We start from the raw sequence: 22,112 nt of genomic DNA on the forward strand, positions 1-22,112 counted from the left end.
ATTACTATTTTTTTAAACATTTTGAGAAGAATAGATGTTAACTCTGCTTTAAATGTATGGTAGAATTCCCCTGGGAAGCCACCTAGCCAAGGACTCTTGTTTTTTGAGACTTTAATTACTGGTTCAATTTCTTTCATAGTTATGGGTCTGTTCAAATTTTCTATTTCTTCCTGTTTCAGTTTTGGTAGTTTGTATGTTTCTAGAAATTTGTCCATTCCTTCGAGATTTCCCAGGTTGCTGGCATAGAATTTTTCATAGTATTCTTTTATTATTGTTTGTATTTTTGTGGTGTTGGTTGTGATCTCTCCTCTTTCATTTGTAATTTTATCTATTTGGGTCCTTTCTTTTTTTCTTTTTGGTAGGTTTGGCTAGGGGTTTATCAATTTTGTTTATTGTTTCAAAGAACTAGCTCTTATTGATCTATTCTACTGTTTTTTCTTTGTTTCTATACTATTTATTTCTGCTCTAATCTTTAATATCTCCTTTCTGCTGGCTGTAGGCTTTATTTCCTGTTCCTTTTTTAGTTTCTTTAGGTGTGAGCTTAGATTGTGTATTTGGGAACTTTCTTGCTTCTTGAGGTAAACCTGAATTGCAATATACTTCCCTCTTAGGACTGCCTTTGCTGCAACTCAAAGGTTTTGGACTTTTGTGTTTTCATTTTCATTGGTTTCCATGTATTTTTTCTTTATCTTTATTTATTTTCTTTTATTTCATGGTTAACCCATTCATTCTTTCATAAGCTGTTCTTTAACCTCCATGTATTTGAGGGCTTTCCAAATTTTTCTTTGTGGTTGATTTCAGGTTTCATAGTGTTGTCATATGCGTTTTGATCTTTTTGTACCTGTTGAGCACTGATTTGTGACACAGTATGTGATCTATTCTGGAGAATGTTCCATGTGCACTCTAGAAGAATGTGTATTCTGCTGTTTTAAGGTGAAATGCTCTCAATATATCTGTTAAGTTTATGTACTACAGTGTGTCATTCAAAGCCATTATTTCCTTGTTGATTTTCTACTCAGATGATCTGTTCATTGCATAGGTGGGGTGTTGCAGTCTCCTACTATTATTATATTTTTATCAATGTGTTTCTTTATGTTTTTGATTAATTGATTTATATATTTGGGTGCTCCCAAGTTGGCAGCATGAATATTTACAATTGTTAGATCTTCTTGATGGAGAGAGCTCTTAATTATGATATAATTCCCTTCTTAATCTCTTGTTACCATCTTTGTTTTAAAATCTAGTTTGTCTGATATAAGTATGGATATGAATTTCTTTTGACATCCATTAATATGATAGATGTTTCTCCATCTCATCACTTTCTATCTGCAGGTGTTTTTTATGTCTAAAGTCAATGTCTTGTAGGTAGCATATACATGAGTCTTGTTTTTTTTTTTTAATCTATTGTGATACTCTATGTATTTGAGTCTTGTGTTTTTTTAATCTATTGTGATACCCTATGTATTTTGATTTCAACATTTGTTCCATGTACATTCATAGTGATTATTGACAGGTATGAGTTTAGTGCCTTTGTGTTACCTGTAGAGTTGGTGTTTCTGGTGATGTTCTCTGGTCCTTTATAGTCTTTGTTGCTTTGGTCCTTTTTTTTTTCTCCACTCAGACAGTGCCCTTTAAAATGCCTTGCTGGGCTGGTTTAGTGGTCACAAACTCCTTTAGTTTTTGTTTTTCTGGGAAATTTGATCTCTCCTTCTATTGTGAATGACAGCCTTGCTGGATAAAGAATTCTTTGCTGTATATTTTTCCCATTCATCACATTGAACATTTCCTGTCACTCCCTTCTGGCCTGCCAAGTGTCAGTAGACATGTCTTCTGCTAACCTTATGGATCTACCCTTGCAGGTGAAGAACCATTTGTCCCTAGCTGTTTTCAGAACTGTCTCTCTATCTTTGTATTTTGAATATTTCACTATGATATGTTGTGGTGTTGACCTGTTTTTGCTGATTTTGAGGGGAGTTTTCTGTGCCTCTTGTACTGGAATACCTGTTTCCTTCCCCAGATTAAGGAAGTTCTCAGCTATAATTTGTTCAAATAAACCTTCTGCCCCTTTTTCATGCTCTTCTTCTTCTGGGACTCCTATGATATGGATATTGTCTCATTTGATGGAATTACTGAACTCTCTAATTCTCTCCTCATGACCTAACAGTTTCCTTTACCTCTTCTTTTGTGCCTTATTACTTTCCATGATATTATCTTTTATATCACCTATTCTCTCCTCTGCTTCTCCAATCCTTGCTGAAACTGTATCCAGTTGGTTTTGCATCTCAGTTATAGCATTTTTTTTTATTTCAGTGTGACTAGTTTTTAGGTCTTTGATCCCTGCATCAAGGGTTTCTCTCATGTCTTCTACGCTTTTCTAAGCCCAACTAGTAGTCTTATTAATGTTGTTCTAAATTCTTGTTCAGATATATTGGTTATACCTGTTTTGAGCAATTGCCTGGCCGTGATTTTTTTCTTGATCTTTCTTTTAGGGAGAATGCCCTCTGTCTTGTTATTTTGGCTAAGTTTCTGTGTTTTGTGTGATTATTTATTTTTAATGATTATTCTTTCTTTGAAAGAGAGACAGACAGAGTGTTAGTAGGATAGGGGCAGTGAGAGAAGGAGACACAGAATCCGAAGCAGGCTTCAGGTTCTGAGCTATCAGCACAGAGTCTGACATGGGGCTTGAACTCACAGACCATGAAATCCTGACCTGAGCCAAATTCTGACACTTAACTGACTGAGATACCCATGCACCCCTATCTTTTGTGTGTTTTAAAAGCTTGTTATGTTTCTTGCACCTGTGAGTAATGCTATATTAAAAAGGGTTCATACATTGTCCAGGACCTGGCACTTCATGAAGTTTTGCTGGTGTATGTTGTGTACACTCTGCTGTTGCATTTTGGCTGCTCTTTCCACTGGTCAGTCTTATGGAAAGCTCATCCTTGCTTGCAGTGGGGAGTGTTTGAACTTTTAGCTAGGTGTGCTTTGATTTGTTTGTTAAAATAAATGTGAAAAAAAGGGGAAACAAAAACCATGACACGAAAAAAAAAAAGGAAAGGGAAGAAATAAAAACAAACAAAAAGCTTTGAGTTTGATTCCAAAGAAATAGAAAGGAAAAAAGAAGAAAAGAAAAAAGAAAGAAAAAGAAAAGAATAAAGATTGAGAGAGAGAGAGAGAGAAAATGAAATAAAATAAAATAAAAAAAAACAAGAAACTATGAGCCTGATTCCAAAAGAAAAAGAGAAAGAGAAAGAAAGAAAAAAAAAGAAAAGAAAAGAAAAGAAAAGAAAAGAAAAGAAAAGAGTAAGTCTGGTCCTATTTTCACCAGTACTACAGGTGTTACTTTGAAGGACTCAATTTTCTGTACATTTGGTCTATGTGGGGTGCTTGTTACGCTTGTCTTCTGGAGGACAGCCTCTATGTTTTGGCTTAGAGTCAGTCTTGCCCTAGTAAATAAGCAGTTGCCAAAGACAGGGGACAGGGTTTGGTGTAAGTCAGTCCCTTCTCCACTGGGGGCTGCTGTGTTGCTCTCTGAAGTCCCACCCAATGGTGTTGAGGGGGAAAATGGTGCCACCCCAATGTCTTCTCCTTGACAGGGGATCTCACCCTCCCCCAAGTGTTCAGACAGCCCTCATAGAATAGCGAGGCCAGTCAGCCTTCCCTGGGCCACAACTCTTCTGTGGTTTTTCTTTGGCATGCTCCTGGGATTAAAAACTTAAGTTTTAAAGGGCCAAGAGTCATTTGGACCTGCCCCCCTCCTCTGGAGTAGAGCCTCTCCAAGCTGTCTGAAATTTTCATCCCTGAAAAACATTCCCACAATGGCACAGTGCACGGAATCTCTGATGTAGCACTGCTGAAAGCCACAAAGGTTATATTCCCTCTGGGTGCACCTTTGTCCCCTGCTAATGAAAGGCATTTTGCTCCTGCCTGCAGGGCTTTTTGCCCTTGGGAAAGCAGTATACCCTTTTCTAAAAGTACTCCAGGAAGGAAAATCTTCTCTCCCAAAGCATCCCAGAGATTTCTACACCATACTATGCACTCAGGGCCAGCTCCCTCCTCCCCAGGAGCGTGCACCACAGCATTGCTCTGGAGAAGGTTACACACTTACAAAACTTCAGAATTTGAGCTCCAAATGCTGCTTACAAAAAAAAAAGACAAAAACAGAAAACAAAAACCTGCGATACTCAGTAATTTTTGCTCCCCAATCCATAATCCAGAAAGGTTTTCCTCTTGAGTGAACCTGATGCCGCATTCTCTCAACCCTTCTTTTTCTCCCTTTTGTCACTCTATGGAAAGTTCCCTCCACTCCGTGGCACTGTCATTTTTCTCTCCCCCAATTCACTTCCATGCACCACTCATCGGCCATGCTATCTCCTTCCAACCATGGGGATCCTTCTGCCAGTCTGCAGATTGATTTCCTGGTTGTTCCAGGTGATCTGACCTTAATACAGCTGTGTTTGAAAGACTAAGAAAGCCCAGGGACCCACTGCTTCTCTGACATCTTAACTCTTCCCTTGATGTGCAGAAGCTTTTTAATTTGATGTAGTCCCACTTGTTTATTTTTGCTTTTCTTGCACTTGCTATTTGTGTCAGATTTTGAGAAAGCAAAAGATCTATGTCAAAAAGCTTACCACTTATGTTTTCTTCTAGGAGTTTTATATTATTAGGTCCTACATTCAAATCTTTAATACATTTTGAGTTAATTTCTGTGTATGGTGTAAGATAGCTCTCCAGTTCATTCTTTTGCATGTGGCTAACCAGTTTTCCCATTTTTAAATTGAATTATTTTTCTTTTTTATTTTTGAGTTCTGAGAGTTTTTATATATTCTAGATAGAAGCTCCTTATCAGACATATAATTTACAAATATTTCAGCCCACTTGTTGGGTTATTTTATCACATTCTTAATGGTGCCATTTGAAGCACAATAGTTTTTAATTTCAATAAAGTCCAGATTATTTACTTTTTTCTTTTGTTGGAAAATTTTTTGTTGTCATATCTAAGAAAGTTTTGCCTAGTTCAAGGTCACAAATACTTAACCTTTACATTATCTTCTAAGAGTTTTATGATTATACTTTGATAATAGTCACATGGTTTTATTTCTGGACTCTCATTTCTATTCCACTGATATATATATATATATATATATATATACATACATATATATATATATATATATATATACATACATATATATATATATATATATATATATATATGTCTGCCTTTGTGTTAGTACCACACTGTCTTAATTCCCATTGTTTTGTAGTAAATTTTGAAATTTGGAATCGTAAGATTTAGTAATTTATTCTGATTTTTAAAGATTGTTTTAGCTACTGTGGGACTCTTACAGCTCACTATGAATTTTAATACCTGATTGTCAATTTTGGCAAAGGAGGCAACTGGAATTTTGAGAGATTGTGCTAAATGTATAGAACACATTAATGTATATTTTTGTCTTAAAAACTAAGTCTTCTAATTCATTAACATGAATATATTTCCACTTATTTGTATTTAAAACATTTGTTTCAGCAGTGTTTTGTGGTTTTCAAGTTTCAAATCTTGCACTTTCTTGGTTAAATTTATTCCCAAATATTTTATTCTTTTTGATGTTACTGTACATAAAATAGTGTTATCAATTTCATTTTCAAATTGTTCATTGACAATGTAGAGAAATACAGGTGATTTGCATATGTTGATCTTGTATCCTGAAACATTACTGAACTCGTATATTAACCTTGTGTGTGTGCATGGAGAGTAAGGAAAAGTTTTTTTAAAAAAAAAACCTGCAGTCAACATTGTAGATAATTGTGCCAGACTGAATGCTATATATCTAGGATCCAAAACAGAACAAATATTTCCACTCTTATCAGTTTTATTAAAAAAGATTATCAGTGGTTTTCTCAGTACAAACCTTGCAGGCCAGAAGACACTGTGACAATATATTTAAAATAGTGAAAAGGAAAAAATATAGACAAAATGAGGATTCTTTGTACAGCAAAACTTTCCTTCAAAAATGAGGGAAAAATTAAGACACTCACAGACAAACACAAAATGAGAGAATTTGGTAAGGTAGAAAAGGTAAATGCTAAAAATATGAAAACCAGCATGATTATAATTTTTGTTTCAAAACTTACTTTTTGCTTTTCAACAGGATTTGAAAAAGAAAAACATAATAAATCTATATTAATGGATATATAATATATAAAGACATAATTTGTAACATCAATATCAAAGTGAGGGAGACAGAGTTGGAAAGTTGTAGAATTTTGTGTGATTCAAGTTAAGTAGGTATCTGTTTAAAACAGATTGTTAAAACTCTGGATGTCATATATCATGTTCATGGTAACCAGAGGAAATATCTACAGAATATACAAAAAAATAAAATAAGAAAAGAATCAAAATATGTCACTACAAAAAAAAAATCAACTAAAAACAAAGAAGGGCCATCATGGAAAAAATGAGACACACAAAAAAGTGTAAGACACACAGAAAACAAATAACAACATGGCAACCATAAGTTCATCCCTATCAGTAATTGCTTTAAATGTAAATGGATTAGTATCCCCAATCAAAAGACATAGATTGGCAGAATACATTAAAAAAACATAATCCAATTGTTTCAATTTTTATTCTAGAGGATAGCATTGATGAAGAGAACATGCCAAAGATGGTGTAGGAGGGCAATTGGTATCTCTTAAAGAAAGATCCTTTTGTTGGTATAAAAGGAGTGGGTAATGTAAAAAATAAAAACTGGGGGCACAAAAGCACATGAAACAAGAGGAAATAAGGTTGTGATTTTAATTCTCAACCTAAAGCACTGAATCATGTCCTTCCTAAGACAAAATGTAGCAGAGCTGGCGATGACAGACATTAGCTGGGCTGTAAGGGGTGCCTTTGTCTGTTCTGAGTCATTTTCTGTGAACTCAAAACTGGACAATTTTGATTGAGTGGATGTGTGATTTTTGGACAGAGAGGCAGGGATTACAATAGAGGAGAGAGACATTAGGGGATCTTGGCATGGTTAATATGTGGCAACTGTGGCTCAAAATATCTGGTATCTGATGTTCTTTAACCAAGATCTCAGAAGCCACATGCTCATATTTGACAATCTGTCTCTTAAAATGTTTCTGTGGACATAAAAGCAGTAAATGCTACTCAATAAATGACAGGTGCTTTCATTTCAGCTGGTTCAAGAAACATAGTTACCTTACACAAAGGACAATAGGATGATAACTTCTGTTGACTGCCTATAGATAGTGAGCTCCAATTGAAAGTTATGAAAATGTAGAGTAGGCATGAAGTAAACAGAACATATTGCATTTGGACCTTCTGTGGGTTTTTGATCCTGTACTAAGCTCTTCGTGACCCTTAGGATGTTCTTGCCCAAGAGGATTTCTGGTTGTCAGCTGAGCTGCAGATATCATAAAAATAAAGGCTTCCCAGGAAGTGGTGATCTGAAGGGTGTTTGCAGATATAATTAAGATAAAAATCTAAAAATGACAGCAGCTTGGATTAGGGTGTATTCTAAATCTAATAAAACATTTCCTTATTAAAAACAGAAAAGTAGAATACAGAGTCAGAGGGAAGAAGGCAATGTGAAGATGGAGACAGAGATATGAGTTCTGCTGCCACAAGCCAAGGAAACTCCATACCCACCAGAAACTGGAAGAGGCAGGAAGGGTTTTCCCTTAAAGCCTTTGGATGGAGCATGACACTGTTGGTACTATGATTTGGATTCTTGGCCTCCAGAACCATGAGAATTGATTTCTACTGTTTTAAGACATCCAGTTTGTAGAACTTTGTTATGGCAGTCTTAGTAAACTAACAAATATTCTAGTATCTGGAATCTAGTTCTGTGCAAATAAACCTAAATATGTGGAAGTAGCTTTGGAATTGGGAAATGGGTAGAGAATGAAAGAACTTTGAAAGGCATGGCAGGAAAAGCCTAGGTGGTATTGAAGAGACTGTTCGTGGAAATATGTTGCTTCTGGTGAGGTCTCAGAAATGAGGAACACATTATTGGAAAATGTAGGAAAAGAAATTTTCCTATGAGAGAGGAGAAACTCCACTGAATTATGCTTGGTTAGGTAGAAAGCAGAATTTGTAAACAATGTACTTGAATATTTTGCTGAGGAGATTTCCAAGCAAATTGTTTGTCCCTGCTGTTTATGGTAAACACCCTGGTTTCTCCATGCTGTTTAAAAGATGAGAGGAAAGAGTTAAATTGAAGAAGGAATTGTTAAGTAAAAGGGAGCCAGCACTTGATGATTTGGAAATTTTTCAGTCTATTTAAGTTGCAAAAGATTTTAAGTGTGTTCTGGAAAAACAGCTGAGTGTGACTGAACACCTTTTGCTGAAGACATTAGATGTGTGACTAATGGATCCAGTCAACTTCTCAGCAGAGTCCAGAAATAAAGATGAGGTTATGCAGCAAGTATCTGTGGAGAACCCTCTTTTCTGTTGGCATGGATACCCTAGGCATACATGGGAGATCCATAAGGTTTTTAAAAAGAGTGTTACACTACCCAAAACATTGCCAGCTTGACTTGGACACAACAAAGGAGGGACAAAATGAAGGAAGCCTACAGACTTCTGTGATTCTAAAGACAGGAAACAAGATGGCAGAGTTACTTGGCTGATAACATGTGTCATTCTTCAAGAAAAAGAAAGAATGACTATGAGGGCAAAGACATGGATGCAGAGGCAGGGCCAGAGAGAACAGGGCAATTCCTATGGGCTCAGAGAACAGATCTCCAAGCCACAAAAGATTATCCCTGTGTATTGAAACCTAACAAAATTTACTTTGCTGGATTTCAAACTTTCTTGGGACTAGTAACTTTTTAATCCTTTCATGTTCTCTTTTTCAGAATGATAATGTATAACTGATGCCTTTAGCACCATTTTATTTTAGAAGTAGATAACGTGCTTTCTGGTTTTACAGGTCCACAGATGGAAAGAAATTTTCCCTACACATGGATTATAACCAGAGTCTCACCCATATCTGATTTAGATGAGATTTGGGGCTTTTGAATTGATATTTAGGTGAGATATGGTCTTGTGAAGATGGAAGCAGACATATGAGTTATGTTGCCACAAACAAAAAACAAAAATGCAAACAAAACAAAACAAAACAAACAACAACAACAGCAACAACAAAACAAGAGCAATGAAAAGCTGGAAGAGTCAAGAAAGGATTTTCCCCAAGAGCCTTCAAAAGAAATATGGCCTTCTGGCACCTTAGTTTTGACTTCTGGCATGCAGAATGGTGAGACAATCGATTTTTGCTGTTTTAAACCATCCACTTCATTGTAATGTTATGGCAGTTCTAGGAAACTAACACATTAATATAGAGACACCTGCAATGCATGTGGGCGCACTCTCTCTCTCTCTTCTCTGAAAATACACCCATTATTTTTCTTTACTCATTTGTTAACTTATCACAATGTTTTCAGTTGTAGTTTTGTAGATTATTATGCTTCCAAAGCTTTTCATTGATTTCTTAGATATTCCTATTGCATTTAATAACAATTTTAATATCAGTTTACCTTCTCTCTACTGATTTCTTTATATGTCAAAGTCAGTCATACATGAGGGCATTTTTTTTTCTTTTCAGGTTATCTTATGCTCATTAATGCTGTCTTTCCCCAAATACATTGCTTTACATTTTGAATAGATTTGTTTAACTAAGAATGTAACACTATTCTCTGCCTAAAAATATGTGATTAATATACTAGGGGCACAAAACACCATTACAAGGTTTGCCAGAGTTACAGAGTCCCTCACCATGGAAGAGACATGGCCCTGGGAAACACACAGCCTGGAATTTGGGAGGTGTATAATTTGAGACCCCATCCCACTATGTCCCAAGAGCTGCAGACTCTCTCTGACTTTCCTTTTCCTCCCTAGTAGAACAGTGGTCATAATACCTTCCTCACATGGATTTTTCAAGGATTTGACATAACATGTAATGTCATTTATTATCAAAAGAATCAGGGATTCTGAGTGAGACAAATATGCAGAACTGATCTTTTGCATGGAGTAGTGTCAGTTAAAACTTGGCTTCCTGCTGCATGTAAACTTCCCGCTCAGTCACAGGGATATACTCAGACAGAAGGAGGAACACAACAAAGCTGATGAAGATGAAGATGATGACACCCAAGAGTTTCTTGTCAGGGTTGTATTATCAAGATCCTGGATCAGTCTGTATGAGCACCTCCTCTGGGATCATGTGCTTGGCCTGGAGGGAGTGAAGGGAGGGAGTTGGGAAATCAGCAGACCCACAAGCCCTGAGTCTCATCCCCAGGCTACCCAAACTCTGCTCACTCGGCGTGAATTCTCAGTACTCACCTTAGGCAGAGCAAGAACCAGTGTAGTCCCAGGGGCTGTCATGAAGTCACCTGAGGTGGAGGAAAGACAAGTGACATCAATTATAACTAAAGTGGAGACAACTTGAATATACAGTACCATTTCCCAATCTATCCAATCAATGGAAACATGCCTCCACATTTACTGCAACACATGCAGCAGAATGAGCCCTGTGCAGTGTGTACTGGGAAAAACTCCTGAGACCACATTGTCTGCCAATAAAGGAACAGGGTCCATGGACTTAGAAAAGTAATGAATAAATGTTGTTGTTGTTGTTGTTGCTGCTGTTACTGTTGTTGTTGTTGTTGTTTACCTGCCTAGGGGCACCGTGGCTCAGTCACCTAAGTGTCTGACCATGGCTCAGGTCATGATCCCGAGGTTCATGAGTTCAAGCCTGGCATTGGATTCAGATTCTGTGTCTCCCTCTCTCTCTCTGACCCCTGACCTCTCTCTCTCAAAAATAAACATTTAAAAATTTTGAAAAACTGCCTAGCTATAAATAAATAAATATATACATGCATAAAAATAAAACAGCCTACCATATAGGTAATGAAAGGATAATGTTCAGGGTAAGGAGTGAAATAAACAAGGAAAACAAATTATCTGCAAGTTGCCATGATTCACTCCTTGGTTTCTCCCAACTTTCTATTATTCCTATGCACCCTCAGCACTCACTTTTGAGACTACTGGAAGTTCATTCCAGACTGGGTTATGAAAGTATGCACCATTTCCTGCTGCTTCTGGGAAAGGGGTGGGGCAAGAGATGCAGGAATGTGTGGGCACTGTGATAGGGAATGCATTCTGGGTGTCCTTGAGCCTGGTGTCCCTCGCAAACAGGTCATCGTGCACGATGCTTAGACTGAAGGAAAAACTTCACTCTCAAACAACTGAATGCTGGACAACCCCACACCCCCAAACACAATTCTGCTCCCACTTCCACTCAATAACAAGATCCTTTCCATACCCCTACTGTAAAAGCCATCCAGGTTCCTTGGCTGGTACCTTTAGCATTCCCACATAGCCAACCATGGAAAGATTGTCTACCACACTTACTTTACTACATTTATAAGTTTATTCCCACACCAGGGACAATTATATAACCACATTTACCCTGTATAACAGAAAAAGGATTGGTTAGTCTAATCACCATTTTCACAGGAAGACACTTTGTCACAGACTCAACCAAGGTAACAACCCTAATGAATTTTGGGATCTGAGAGAACACATAATCCAATTGCAGAGCCCATGTTATTAAACACTAGGCTGCACTGCTCTTTGGATCTCACAGGTGGATTGCTACAACATTGAGAACACCTGCATTACCACTCCATTGAGACACTATTGAATTCATACTGAACTGGGTGATCCACCCACAACAAAGCATTCACCTGTAATTGTTGACAGGGTTAGCAATGAAGGTCCGGGTGAAGGCAGGAACAGAATCCTGAGACATTCCTTCCACTTCAACAACAAAAGCAAATAACACCACCCCTTAGCATTCTACATGCTCTACACACTCACACAGCATTCCCAGTCATGGTCTGACTTGATATTCATTCGTGCTGGAGGGGACAATTTTTCTCTGGGAGTCAGAGTGTTCTGAATGGGGAAGGCAATCTGTTCCCCATGACAGGGATCCAACTATGTGCTGGGACCAATGAATACCCCTCAAAACTTGCAGGTTCAGAGCCCAGGTTCACAGAGTAAGGATCTAGGGTGAGAGCTATCAAATTCCACAGACTGTGTCCCTAATGCCCAAGCTGTGTGGGGTAGACAGGCATATACCTGGTTCAGACCAGGGTGGTTTGAGGACAGAGTGAGGACAGGAGAACACAACAGGAATCGGGGAAGCTGGGAGAGTTCTGAGAGGGAGCCCAACCACCAGGGAAGGGGCAGTGGGGCAGCTGAGGAGGAGGTTCTACACACACTCACCTTCCTTGAACACTCCGTTGACAGAGAAGCAGAGCATCAAGTCCTAAAAGGGAAGAGCCCAGGTGCTAAGTCACCTACACTTCCTACCCACCTGTGGCTTTCTGAGGGCTACCCTTGGGAGGAAGCAGGTGCTCACCATCTGGAACCATATGTCCACCACAAAGGAGCTGAGGTCATGCTGAGTTTTGGGCAGCACACAGAGGGAGTGCACAATGTCATGTTTTGTATGCTTCAGAAGCTGAACACGCAGGTCTATGGGGGGGGCAGAGAAGCAAGTGAAGGTCAGGGGTTGCCACACCCTGGGTCCTATGATTAGCCCCTCACATCTCCTTCCCCTGCCCAATCTTCCCCTATCACACACGCACAGGGGTCCTGGACCTTCTTCATGTTCCTGCTTTCCTTGAGGTACTCGCACAAGCTGCTTCTAGGGAGAGAAAGAGGAACAGGGAGTGGTGGTCTGGCCAGTGTGCATGCTTCCCGAGCTGCCCTGTGTCTGCTGGGAGCCACAAAGCCCATGAACAGAGTCTGGGCTGTGCCACTCACGGGGCTGGCTCCTTGGGGTTGAAGGGAATGGTCCAGGAGAAGCAGGCCTCATCGTGGTAAGCACCGAGGAGACCCTGACGGTCTCCAGAGTCATAGATCAAGTAGTACCTGTGGGGAAACAATGAGGACAGTCTCTATCTGGGGTATGGACCTCAAATGAGATTTCAAGACACAGTCAGCAGTCCTGAGCTTGAGTGGCCTCACCCATCCTAGCCCTCCACTTTCCCAGGTTCCCAGGAGTACTTACTGCTGCAGGAATTGCAGGACCAGACTCTTCAGTGCATCAGATCCAAAGAAGCTTCCCTGAAATCACAACAGCCCTCAGGACCACAGCTGATATCCCTTCCTCACACACCACCCAAAACCTGGCTTGATCTGCCTTCCTCACCTTGCAGGTTGGTAACCTCTTGTGGTCTGCAATACCAATGCTGGTTGGTGAAGGTGACTCCTGGCCATCCTGGGGAAAGGAAGAGGAAGTGAGTGTTGCTGACCAGGAGCGGATTATGGACAATCAGGAAAAGGATGGGCCCAGGAGAGGGTGAGGCTCAGAGGTCAGATATGAAAGGGACATGGAGATTACATGGGCAAGGCTACATTTGGGATCACTGTCTTGGGGTGCTTGATGCCTGTGGAGAACGTGGCTGAAGGAGATCCGGAGCCCTTGTTGGGTTTCCACATATATCTGCACATCCATGAGGTTTAAGGGTCACGAAAATTGTAACTTCTTCAAGACCTAAATGGCCTCTGGGCAGGTTTGGGGTGACATCAGTGCCAGTAGAGGACTCAATGATCAAAGAATACACCTACCAGGCATAATAACTTGGAAAACAGTTCCAGGATGGAGCTGCAGAAATCCAGATGAAACAGAAAAGTCAGTGAAAGTTTGCAGGTGTCCTTCATCATGGGAGCAAGCACACTTACACCTGACACATGGCCAGTACATCCCACCTACACTGCAGTGCCCCAGGCTTGCAGGGCCCTTGGCACCTCCCTTGTGGACTGACTTAGAGGAAAAGCACACACTCTCTCTCCCCATCCCTTCTCATTCCTTTCTTCTGCCTGACCCCCTCCTCCCTCCCTTTCCCCCTGGGTGGCTCCCACCTAGATCATCCTGACTCCCATCTCCAGATTCACCAGAAGCAACATTTGGATCCCAGGGCCCAGGGCTGCCTTCCCCTCCCTGCCTCCCTTCTTTCCTCTAGGCCGCCACTGAATACTCCAGAGAGAAGAGGGAATGGGGTGATAGCCCAGGGTTCTGGTGCCTCACGAGGGGCCCAGCATTCTGCAGGACCATGACACCCCCAGGGATGGCCCAGAATGCTGGGGCACGGAGGTGAGTGAGGCATGACCCAGGAGACAGGGAGGGAGAGGAATGGGGATGAGGACAGAAGGAGTGAAGGAAGGAGGGGAGAGGTGAGAGAGACAGGGGAGTAGAGACAAAGGAGGAAGAGAAAGCAAAGCAAAAGGAAAAGAAAGAAGCTTTACCATGGTGGTGGGGCCAAGGAGGAAGAGAAAAGAAGGGGGAAATGTCTCCCCAGCTGCAGCGCATTCCTTCATTTGCCCTGGCTGGCCCTGGCATCCAAGGTAGGAATGGAAAATATGCAGGTGTTGGGCTGGGGGCCCATTGGATGCTGGTTGAAACTTTGTCACCTGTGTGAGCTCAGTCTGAGCTGGGCATGGGGAATGGGGCAGCCACAGGGGCAGAAGACCTTCCCCAGAAGGAGTAGAGGATCAATCCCCAGGTCAACATGGGGCTGAAGGTCTGTGGTCCCCCCTCTTATGATCACCACATTCTCTCCTGAGGGCCCCAGTGCACCTGTGTCTGACCCAGTCGGTTCCTTCCCTGAGGCATTATACCCGTTGCCAGGCTACCCAGGGCTCCACTGAAGGAACAGTCTGGATGATGTGACATGTGGGGGTGGGGTGGGAAGGGGGTGGTGCCTCTGAGAGGCCTGTCCTTCATCTCCTCAAGCTCCTCTCCTCTCTGCCTTCCATTCCTGCCTGAGGAAGCCCTCTGCTCCCTGGCAGTCTCCCACTTCTGGCCCCCTGACTCAGGGAACCCTGGTTTCTCTCAAGGAGGGCCCAGCTCCTGGCATTGGGTCAGAGGAACAGATGTCATGATGGCAGCCCCCCAGGACCTCAGCCCTCAGCGTGGGCAGGAAAGCCACCATGGCTGCCTGGAATTGACGGGAGGAGGGGGGATACATTTGGTTCAAGGAAAGGAGGGTCCCTCTCAGAACAAGGGAAGGAATCCCTGTCTCAGCAGGGAGGCAGGACTGCCTGTCTCAGCATGAGGCCCTGGCCTGGATGGAGGACCCTTGTGAGTCCAGGTCACAGCATGTGGCGCACAGTAGTCACTCTGGTCCTAGTGAGGAAGGGGGGCCCTTATTCATGGATCACACTTTGGGGAGGGCATGCCAGAGAAGGCTGGGTGTAGATAGCCAGCAAACAGACCTCAGACCAAACAGGTGAGAGGATCAGAGGAAGGAACGGAGACCCCTAAGCACAGGCGAGGGACAGAGAGAGAAGAGCATAGGGCCTCTGTTCCTCGCAGAGGAACAGGGATGCTGTCCCCTCCAAGCAGGCACCGTCAGGCATAGTTCAGAGTCCCACAGGGTGACGGAGAGTATAACTGACCTTATGTTGGTTGATTTATCGGGAAAGGTGGTGCACAGGGGGCTTCTGTTTGCACTCATGTCTTCTCGCTGCAGTCTTTTGCCCTTGTCCAACTCCCCTGCAGACTTCAGGGGAGTAATTATTGGAAGGAAACGCAAGGATCAGAGAAAGATGGCCAGGATGACCCTGCACCCCCGGCCCTTTCTTTTTCCAACAAATCCACTTCCCTGACTCTCGCCACCACCCCATGAGCACTCTCACCTTCTTTTTAAAGAAAGATCTGGGTACCACACCTTACCTCACTGTTGGAGAGGTTCAAGGCCTTGATGCTGGAGGCATTCTGCATAGTGTTGGATAGACCATCCATCTGGTAGGGTTTCTTGTCGCTCAGGGTCGAGGGCAAAAGCTATGATGAGGAAAGTGTTAGAGTGAGGACCCCAACAGGGGTTATCTGAGACCAATCTGCCTCTTCTACCTAATCTCCCACCTTTGCCATCAATACCAGCACTGGGCCTGAGTTCTCACCTTGAACATGTTCTTTTCATGAATCTGCCGGGAGGCAGCCATGCTGTTTCTAGGATTTGGTACCATTTCAATATCTCGGGTGGCCATGTCTCCGAGAAGCCGAGGGGAGGGAATCACAAGGCTGAGACAGACCCGGCTGGTTACAGCTTCAGGTTACCCTCCCCACATTACCATCCCCAAGTCTCCTTTCCAGACAGGCTTCTCTGATCTTACCTGCCCTAGAACTACTTCTGTAGACATACCAGGGGCAAAGCGGACTCTCTGGATGTTAAGAGATTGTTAGAAGACTACATATCTTTTGTTTGTGGTCAACTGCAGAGTTAGAGATGGGGTCAGTGGCTCTGAGTCTGAGGTAGAGATGGGGGATGGAGGCAATAGGTGTGGGAAGAAGATATGGGTCTGGATATAGATTCACAGCTGGTCTTGGGTCTGCATTACCTTTATCTGATCCACATTTTCTGGCTTCAGCTCCTTCTGCACAGACTGGGGTGCATCAGAGGGGTGGACAAAGATAGATATCTGTAGGGAACCCAAGAGGGGCTGAGTAAGCACCAGGAAATCTGATCCTTGGGATCAAGCAAGACCTTGCCCCTGTCCTGCCATCTTGCCCCTAACTAGCCCTGGCCATGCCCTTGACACACACCATTTCATTATTCTCATTCCAGATCTTGCCGTTGACACTCTTCAATGCGAAGGCAATGCCGGCATTCTCAACAAAGAACTGGGCCTGCATTTTCTCATAGTGAAACTGTAGGGTGAATGGCAAAAGAAACAATATGAGACCCAAGCCACTGCTCCTTTGCCCTATTTCTTCTCATCTGCCTCACTGTCTTCTCTTGCTTCCACTGGGGTGAAGGGGACACTGCATTGCTTCTGAATCAGATTCAGCAGCCACTTCTCATCATATCTGATGCCAAATGGAATCTAAGAGTAAGAAATGGGAGAAGAGATGGGAGAAGAGATTGACACAATGGAACCCAAGGTTAAGATAAAACTCAAGCATGTCTTCCTTTCACACCTTTTGTGTGTGGGGGGGGCGGTTCTTCAAAATAATTTCTTATGATAGGACAATATCCATTATTGTGAACTTTTGTACCAGTCATGGATTTCCTAAATAACCTTTCTTTCCATTCAAACACTTTCTTCAAATAATCAACTTAAGATGTTTAACATGAACTTCCTTATATAAAGTTCCAAGCGATCCTTGCTCAAGGAAGGATGCCTTAGCCTGTCTCTCCAACAGAGACCCCAGAGACTCGACCCCCTCCCACACTCAGCTTAAGCTAAACTGAGACTTCCAGGGTGGAGCTGCTACTTCTCCTTGGCTGTAGTTTCCTCTGTTCTTAGACAACCTACCCAATTCTCCCTTTAGTAAATCTGTTCCCTTTACATTGCTTCTCTGAGTCTGCCCTTACCTGATCTAAGATGCTAACTCCTAGTAGTAAAAAGACGGATTACCCACTCCTCTCCCCCAGAAAAGTACCTAGCATCTCTATATGAGTCCAACATAATTCCCTCTGTTCACCTCCTTCTGCACATTGGGTTCATTTTGCCAGGACACTCACTGTGATCTTGAACCAGCTCCTGGAGGTCTCATCCTGCCTCTCCCCCTCCATTCTTGTCTCTGGACGCTTTTGCTCTCCCTCCATGTTAGCTTGCGTTTGGTCTTGTATCTGAAAACTGCCTCTCCAATGACAGGATGGAATGGCATAGGGAGCACTGTGGGGAAGTGGAGAGAAGGAAGTAATCCACACATGCTTGGAAAGTCTTCTATTACACATTCGCCCCACTGTACAATAAAGTTTGCTCAACCATTAACCTGATTCCATCATCCTGCACTCTTCCAGGTTGAAGAAGAGAATGGCATATTCAGCTACAGGGCTATGTATTCCACTGGCTGGTACATTTCAGCTATGGTGACTGGTCACTTACTATCTTCCTCGGGTGCTCATGCGACTGTCATTTGTTGCTGGATCTCCATCTTGCTGCTGGTGGGATGAAGAATCAATGCCAGAACGGACATGCCCAGACCAATTGTTATGCCTCCGTCGGTAAATACCCGAGCATCTTGCTCTTCTTTGTAAGGAGTTACCTGTGTTATTATGACCTGAAATTGAGAATAGCACATCACTGGTTCCAATATCACAAAAGGTTCCGGGGAAACATCATGGCTAATGAAGAAATATCACTGACTTTATCGTCTAAAATGAAATGCAGCACAATGCTAAAAAGGTTGAAAGACTTCCCTGGGGCTCCACTTCCCGGGAGATGAGAAGTGGGGAGCATTCACAGCCAAGAAGAAAAAAAAAAAGCACAGAGGAAAGGGTTTGGGCCTAGGGTTTAACCTGTGATGTTAGCCCTTGCTCTGCCCTTTGCAGGCTAGGCGACCAGGGACAAGTTGCTTATCATCTCTAACTCACAATTCCCTTCTCTGCCCTAGGGGGATAACAATATCCATGCTGGAAGTTTGGTGTTATGGTTCACAGGTCAAAGGTGAGTTCCCACCTGAAAAAAAATTAGAGAAGTGAAAGTTACATCTGATGAAAATATCCAGAAAAACTTAGAGAGACATAATATGGAGAATACCAAAAGAGAGGGGGAGAGAATTAAAGGAGATGTCCCCAGAATGAAGGAGAGGGAAATGTGGAGAAGTGGCATTTGATGGGATCTCGCTTGAGAAGTTTCCCAAAGTAACAGGATAATCAAGTCAGTATAACAATACTAATAGGAGACAAAGTCTGGTTTAAGAAAAAACATTCCTAGAGAAAAGATGTACATTTCACAGTGATGTTAATGTAGCACAAACTGAGAAAATTTGTGACTGGAGGAATCAAACTAAAAGAAATATTGAAGGTTCTCCTTCAGGCAGAAGAAATAGGATCCCAGATGGAGGCACACAGTTGCAGGAAAGAAAGACTAATGGCATTTGTGAATATGTAGGCAAGTCTAAATGAGTATTGACTATATGGCACCATGACACTAATTTCTTCTAGGGGCTTAAATATACATAGAATTAAAATTCATGGCAATACATCGGGAGGGGGTGAGAGGAATCAAAGTATCCCAAAGTTCCTTCATTGTCTGAAGAGCTTTGAAGAAGTAATTCACATCACACTGTGAAAAGGAAAACAAAAATTACATTATAGTCAGAAAGGTAAACACTACAAGAATGGCTAAGGGATGTTTAATTGTCTGGCCAAATGAGGTAACAATCTAATACTAAAAACAAACAAGCAAACAAACAAACAAACAAACAAAAAAAAACCCAGTATTAAGTCATTCCAAAGAAAGGAGAGGAAAAGGGCGGGCAAACCATAAGATACTCTTAAATACTGATGGCGGGTGAGGGAGAGGGGAAAGTGGGTGATGGGCACTGAGGAGGGCACCTGTTGGGATGAACACTGGGTGTTGTATGGAAACCAACTTGACAACAAATTATATAAAAAATTAAAATAAATTAAATAAAATATTGACATAAAAATACATGTGCAGTCAATATGGCATACAGAAACCAAGTTATATATATATTTACATTAAAAGTTTCAGACTGGAGGGGCGCCTGGGTGGCTTGGTCGGTTAAGCATCCGACTTCGGCTCAGGTCATGATCTCACGATCCGTGAGTTCGAGCCCCGCGTCGGGCTCTGTGCTGACAGCTCAGAGCCTGGAGCCTGTTTCAGATTCTGTGTCTCCCTCTCTCTCTGCCCCTCTCCTGTTCATGCTCTGTCTCTCTATGTCTCAGAAATAAAATAAAAAAAGTTAAAAAATTTAAAAAAAAGTTTCAGACTGGATATTCCAAACAGAAACACAGATATTATGAGACTGGAAGGAAAACAGTCCATCAAATGCTCCTTAAAAGAAACATCTGCAAAATTTAATGATCTAGAAAATTTGGAAAAAAAAAAAAAAAACTTGGCAAAATGTATAGCATTTACTTACTGACCTCCCAAAAGCTGGTGTAACCATATTACTAAAAAGAAAGGTATTTTTTTCAAGAAAAAAAAATTACTAGATTAAAGAGGAGGTTTCATTATAATAAAAGGTTCAATGCAATAAGAAGCCATCAATACAAAATCCTAAATTTGTGTGCGTGTCTTAACACAGAGCAAAAATGTGCAGAGCAAACAGTGACAGTAAAAAGATAAATGGATTGGGGCGCCTGGGTGGCGTAGTTGGTTAAGCGTCCGACTTCAGCCAGGTCACGATCTCGCGGTCCGTGAGTTCGAGCCCCGCATCGGGCTCTGGGCTGATGGCTCAGAGCCTGGAGCCTGTTTCCGATTCTGTGTCTCCCTCTCTCTCTCTGCCCCTCCCCCGTTCATGCTCTGTCTCTCTCTGTCCCAAAAATAAATAAACGTTGAAAAAAAAATTAAAAAAAAAAGATAAATGGATAAATTCACGATTACAGCAGGAATATTAACACACCTCCTTGAGTAACACATAAAATGGCAGACATACAAAGCCATAAGAGACTCTTAAAAACTGAGAACAAACTGAGGGTTGATGGGGGGTGGGAGGGAGGGGAGGGTGGGTGATTGGTATTGAGGAGGGCACCTTTTGGGATGAGCACTGGGTGTTGTATGGAAACCAATTTGATAATGAATTTCATATATTGAAAAAAAATAAAAATAAAAAAAATAAAATGGCAGACATAAATTCCACTAGGTGGAGAATATTTTAAAATCAGAATAAAGCAAATTAATAAATGTACTTAATTGACATAGAACAGTGCACATAACCATTACACGTGGAACGTTCCAGAATAAGTCATGTGCTGGGCTATAAAGCAAGCCTCAAGAAACTTCTATGGAGGTAATACAATCTACCCTGAATAGTTGATGTAAGAGTTAAGGGTAATAGTGTGTTCTCTGCCACTCCTTCACCTGTAGTAGGCATCCAAAGAATATTAATTTACAGCAACCCCCCACTCCCTTGCCTCGCACGTGGCCAACCTAGGAGCCCCTCCCCACTCTCCAAACTGTGGACTCTCCAAACCGTGGGGACCACATAAAATCAGATCTATCCCTTCAATCAGTGAAAAAAAAATCCACCTGAGCCATAACCACTTCCATAGGAGGGGAGTTTTTCCATGTGGAACCGGGATGGGAATGTCAGGGCCCACCTGGCACATTTCCTCAAGAGATTAGAGAAGAGTGAGCCTGGGCCCTCATCACCCCTTCTCTAAAAGGGGGTTGGCTGGGTGTCCTGTGGGGTGGGGTGGGGGAAGGGACCCAGCAGCCCTTGTAACTTCTGGGGATCTGAGACCAAGGCCTCATGCTGGCCAACTCACCCATGGTGTGGCCTGAAGGCAGTGACCTGTCACCAATGTCCTCACAGGCTGCTTATGAAGAGAACCTGTGGGATCTGGAGCTGGAGGTTTAGAGAAGATCAAGGAAAGCTGCTGAGGACAAAGAGAGCAGGCCCCAAATGACTTTGTCAGCCTCACACAAACAAGATGGAGTCCTTACAGGAAGTCCCCTCCTCAAAGCCATGGAGAAGAGAGCCCCGGGCACCAGAGGTGATTACTGTGATTACTGCCCCCTGAGTTTGCTATCAGCCTATCAGGGAACTGTTTCTAACTGAACCAGCCCTGCAGAAAAGGCCAACTAGAGTCAGGGGGCGTGGGACCCAGGCACTTGCAGCTACAAACACAGGGAACTCTGTATGCCAGGCTCTGTATCCACTTACAATACATCCTGTTCCCTCATTCTGCAAACCCAGAGAACTCTGAGTGCCAGCTGTAGGCCAGCCTCTGTACTTGCTACATTGTATCTTATCTCTCATGTAGTCCTCACAACGGGACTCTGAGATCACAGTTACAGGCTTTGCAAGGTTACTGAGACTTAATGAGGTGTTGGAGTTTTCCTGGAGTCATTCAGATGCTACCTGGAGAAACAGAGACTGCAACTGAGCTCCATGGAATGGGGGTGACATGTAAATGCATAGGTAGCCTAACTAAATTCTTGCTGCAATATGTGGGATTTGCTAAAGTTGGAGCAAGGTAACAGAATGTTCTGAAACTAATCACATGGCTGGCATTATCTCCCGTGCATCCCAGAGAGATAATAACAAACAAGCAAACAAACCACCAATCCCCCATCCCCCCAAAACAACAGCAAAAACCAACACACACAC

General features: G+C 42.2%; 1 protein-coding gene across 3 annotated transcripts; it reads right to left on the reverse strand.

Moving 5' to 3' along the window:
* Positions 1 to 8,497: 8,497 nt before the first annotated feature.
* On the reverse strand, positions 8,498 to 21,519 carry NXF3 (nuclear RNA export factor 3). Of its 3 annotated transcripts, XM_053201479.1 has the most exons (18): positions 21,268 to 21,518; positions 17,915 to 18,089; positions 17,548 to 17,701; positions 16,823 to 16,906; positions 16,626 to 16,730; positions 16,421 to 16,501; positions 15,756 to 15,863; positions 15,479 to 15,582; positions 13,649 to 13,685; positions 13,230 to 13,298; positions 13,089 to 13,144; positions 12,842 to 12,949; positions 12,664 to 12,722; positions 12,435 to 12,550; positions 12,299 to 12,341; positions 11,755 to 11,827; positions 10,349 to 10,398; positions 8,498 to 10,238 (listed from the first exon to the last, which is right to left on the reverse strand). In XM_053201479.1, exons 1-17 carry the CDS (start codon positions 21,269 to 21,271, stop codon positions 10,395 to 10,397), a joined length of 1,380 nt encoding a protein of 459 aa, XP_053057454.1. In that variant the 5' UTR covers positions 21,272 to 21,518; the 3' UTR covers positions 8,498 to 10,238; positions 10,349 to 10,394. The 3 variants fall into 3 exon arrangements, with proteins under 3 accessions (XP_053057454.1, XP_053057455.1, XP_053057456.1); XM_053201480.1 differs by lacking the exon at positions 16,823 to 16,906 and having other exon boundaries at positions 21,268 to 21,519; XM_053201481.1 differs by lacking the exons at positions 11,755 to 11,827; positions 12,299 to 12,341.
* Positions 21,520 to 22,112: the final 593 nt, after the last annotated feature.

The sequence above is a fragment of the Acinonyx jubatus genome, chromosome X (assembly GCF_027475565.1).
Source record: "Acinonyx jubatus isolate Ajub_Pintada_27869175 chromosome X, VMU_Ajub_asm_v1.0, whole genome shotgun sequence".
Taxonomy (NCBI): domain Eukaryota; kingdom Metazoa; phylum Chordata; class Mammalia; order Carnivora; family Felidae; genus Acinonyx; species Acinonyx jubatus.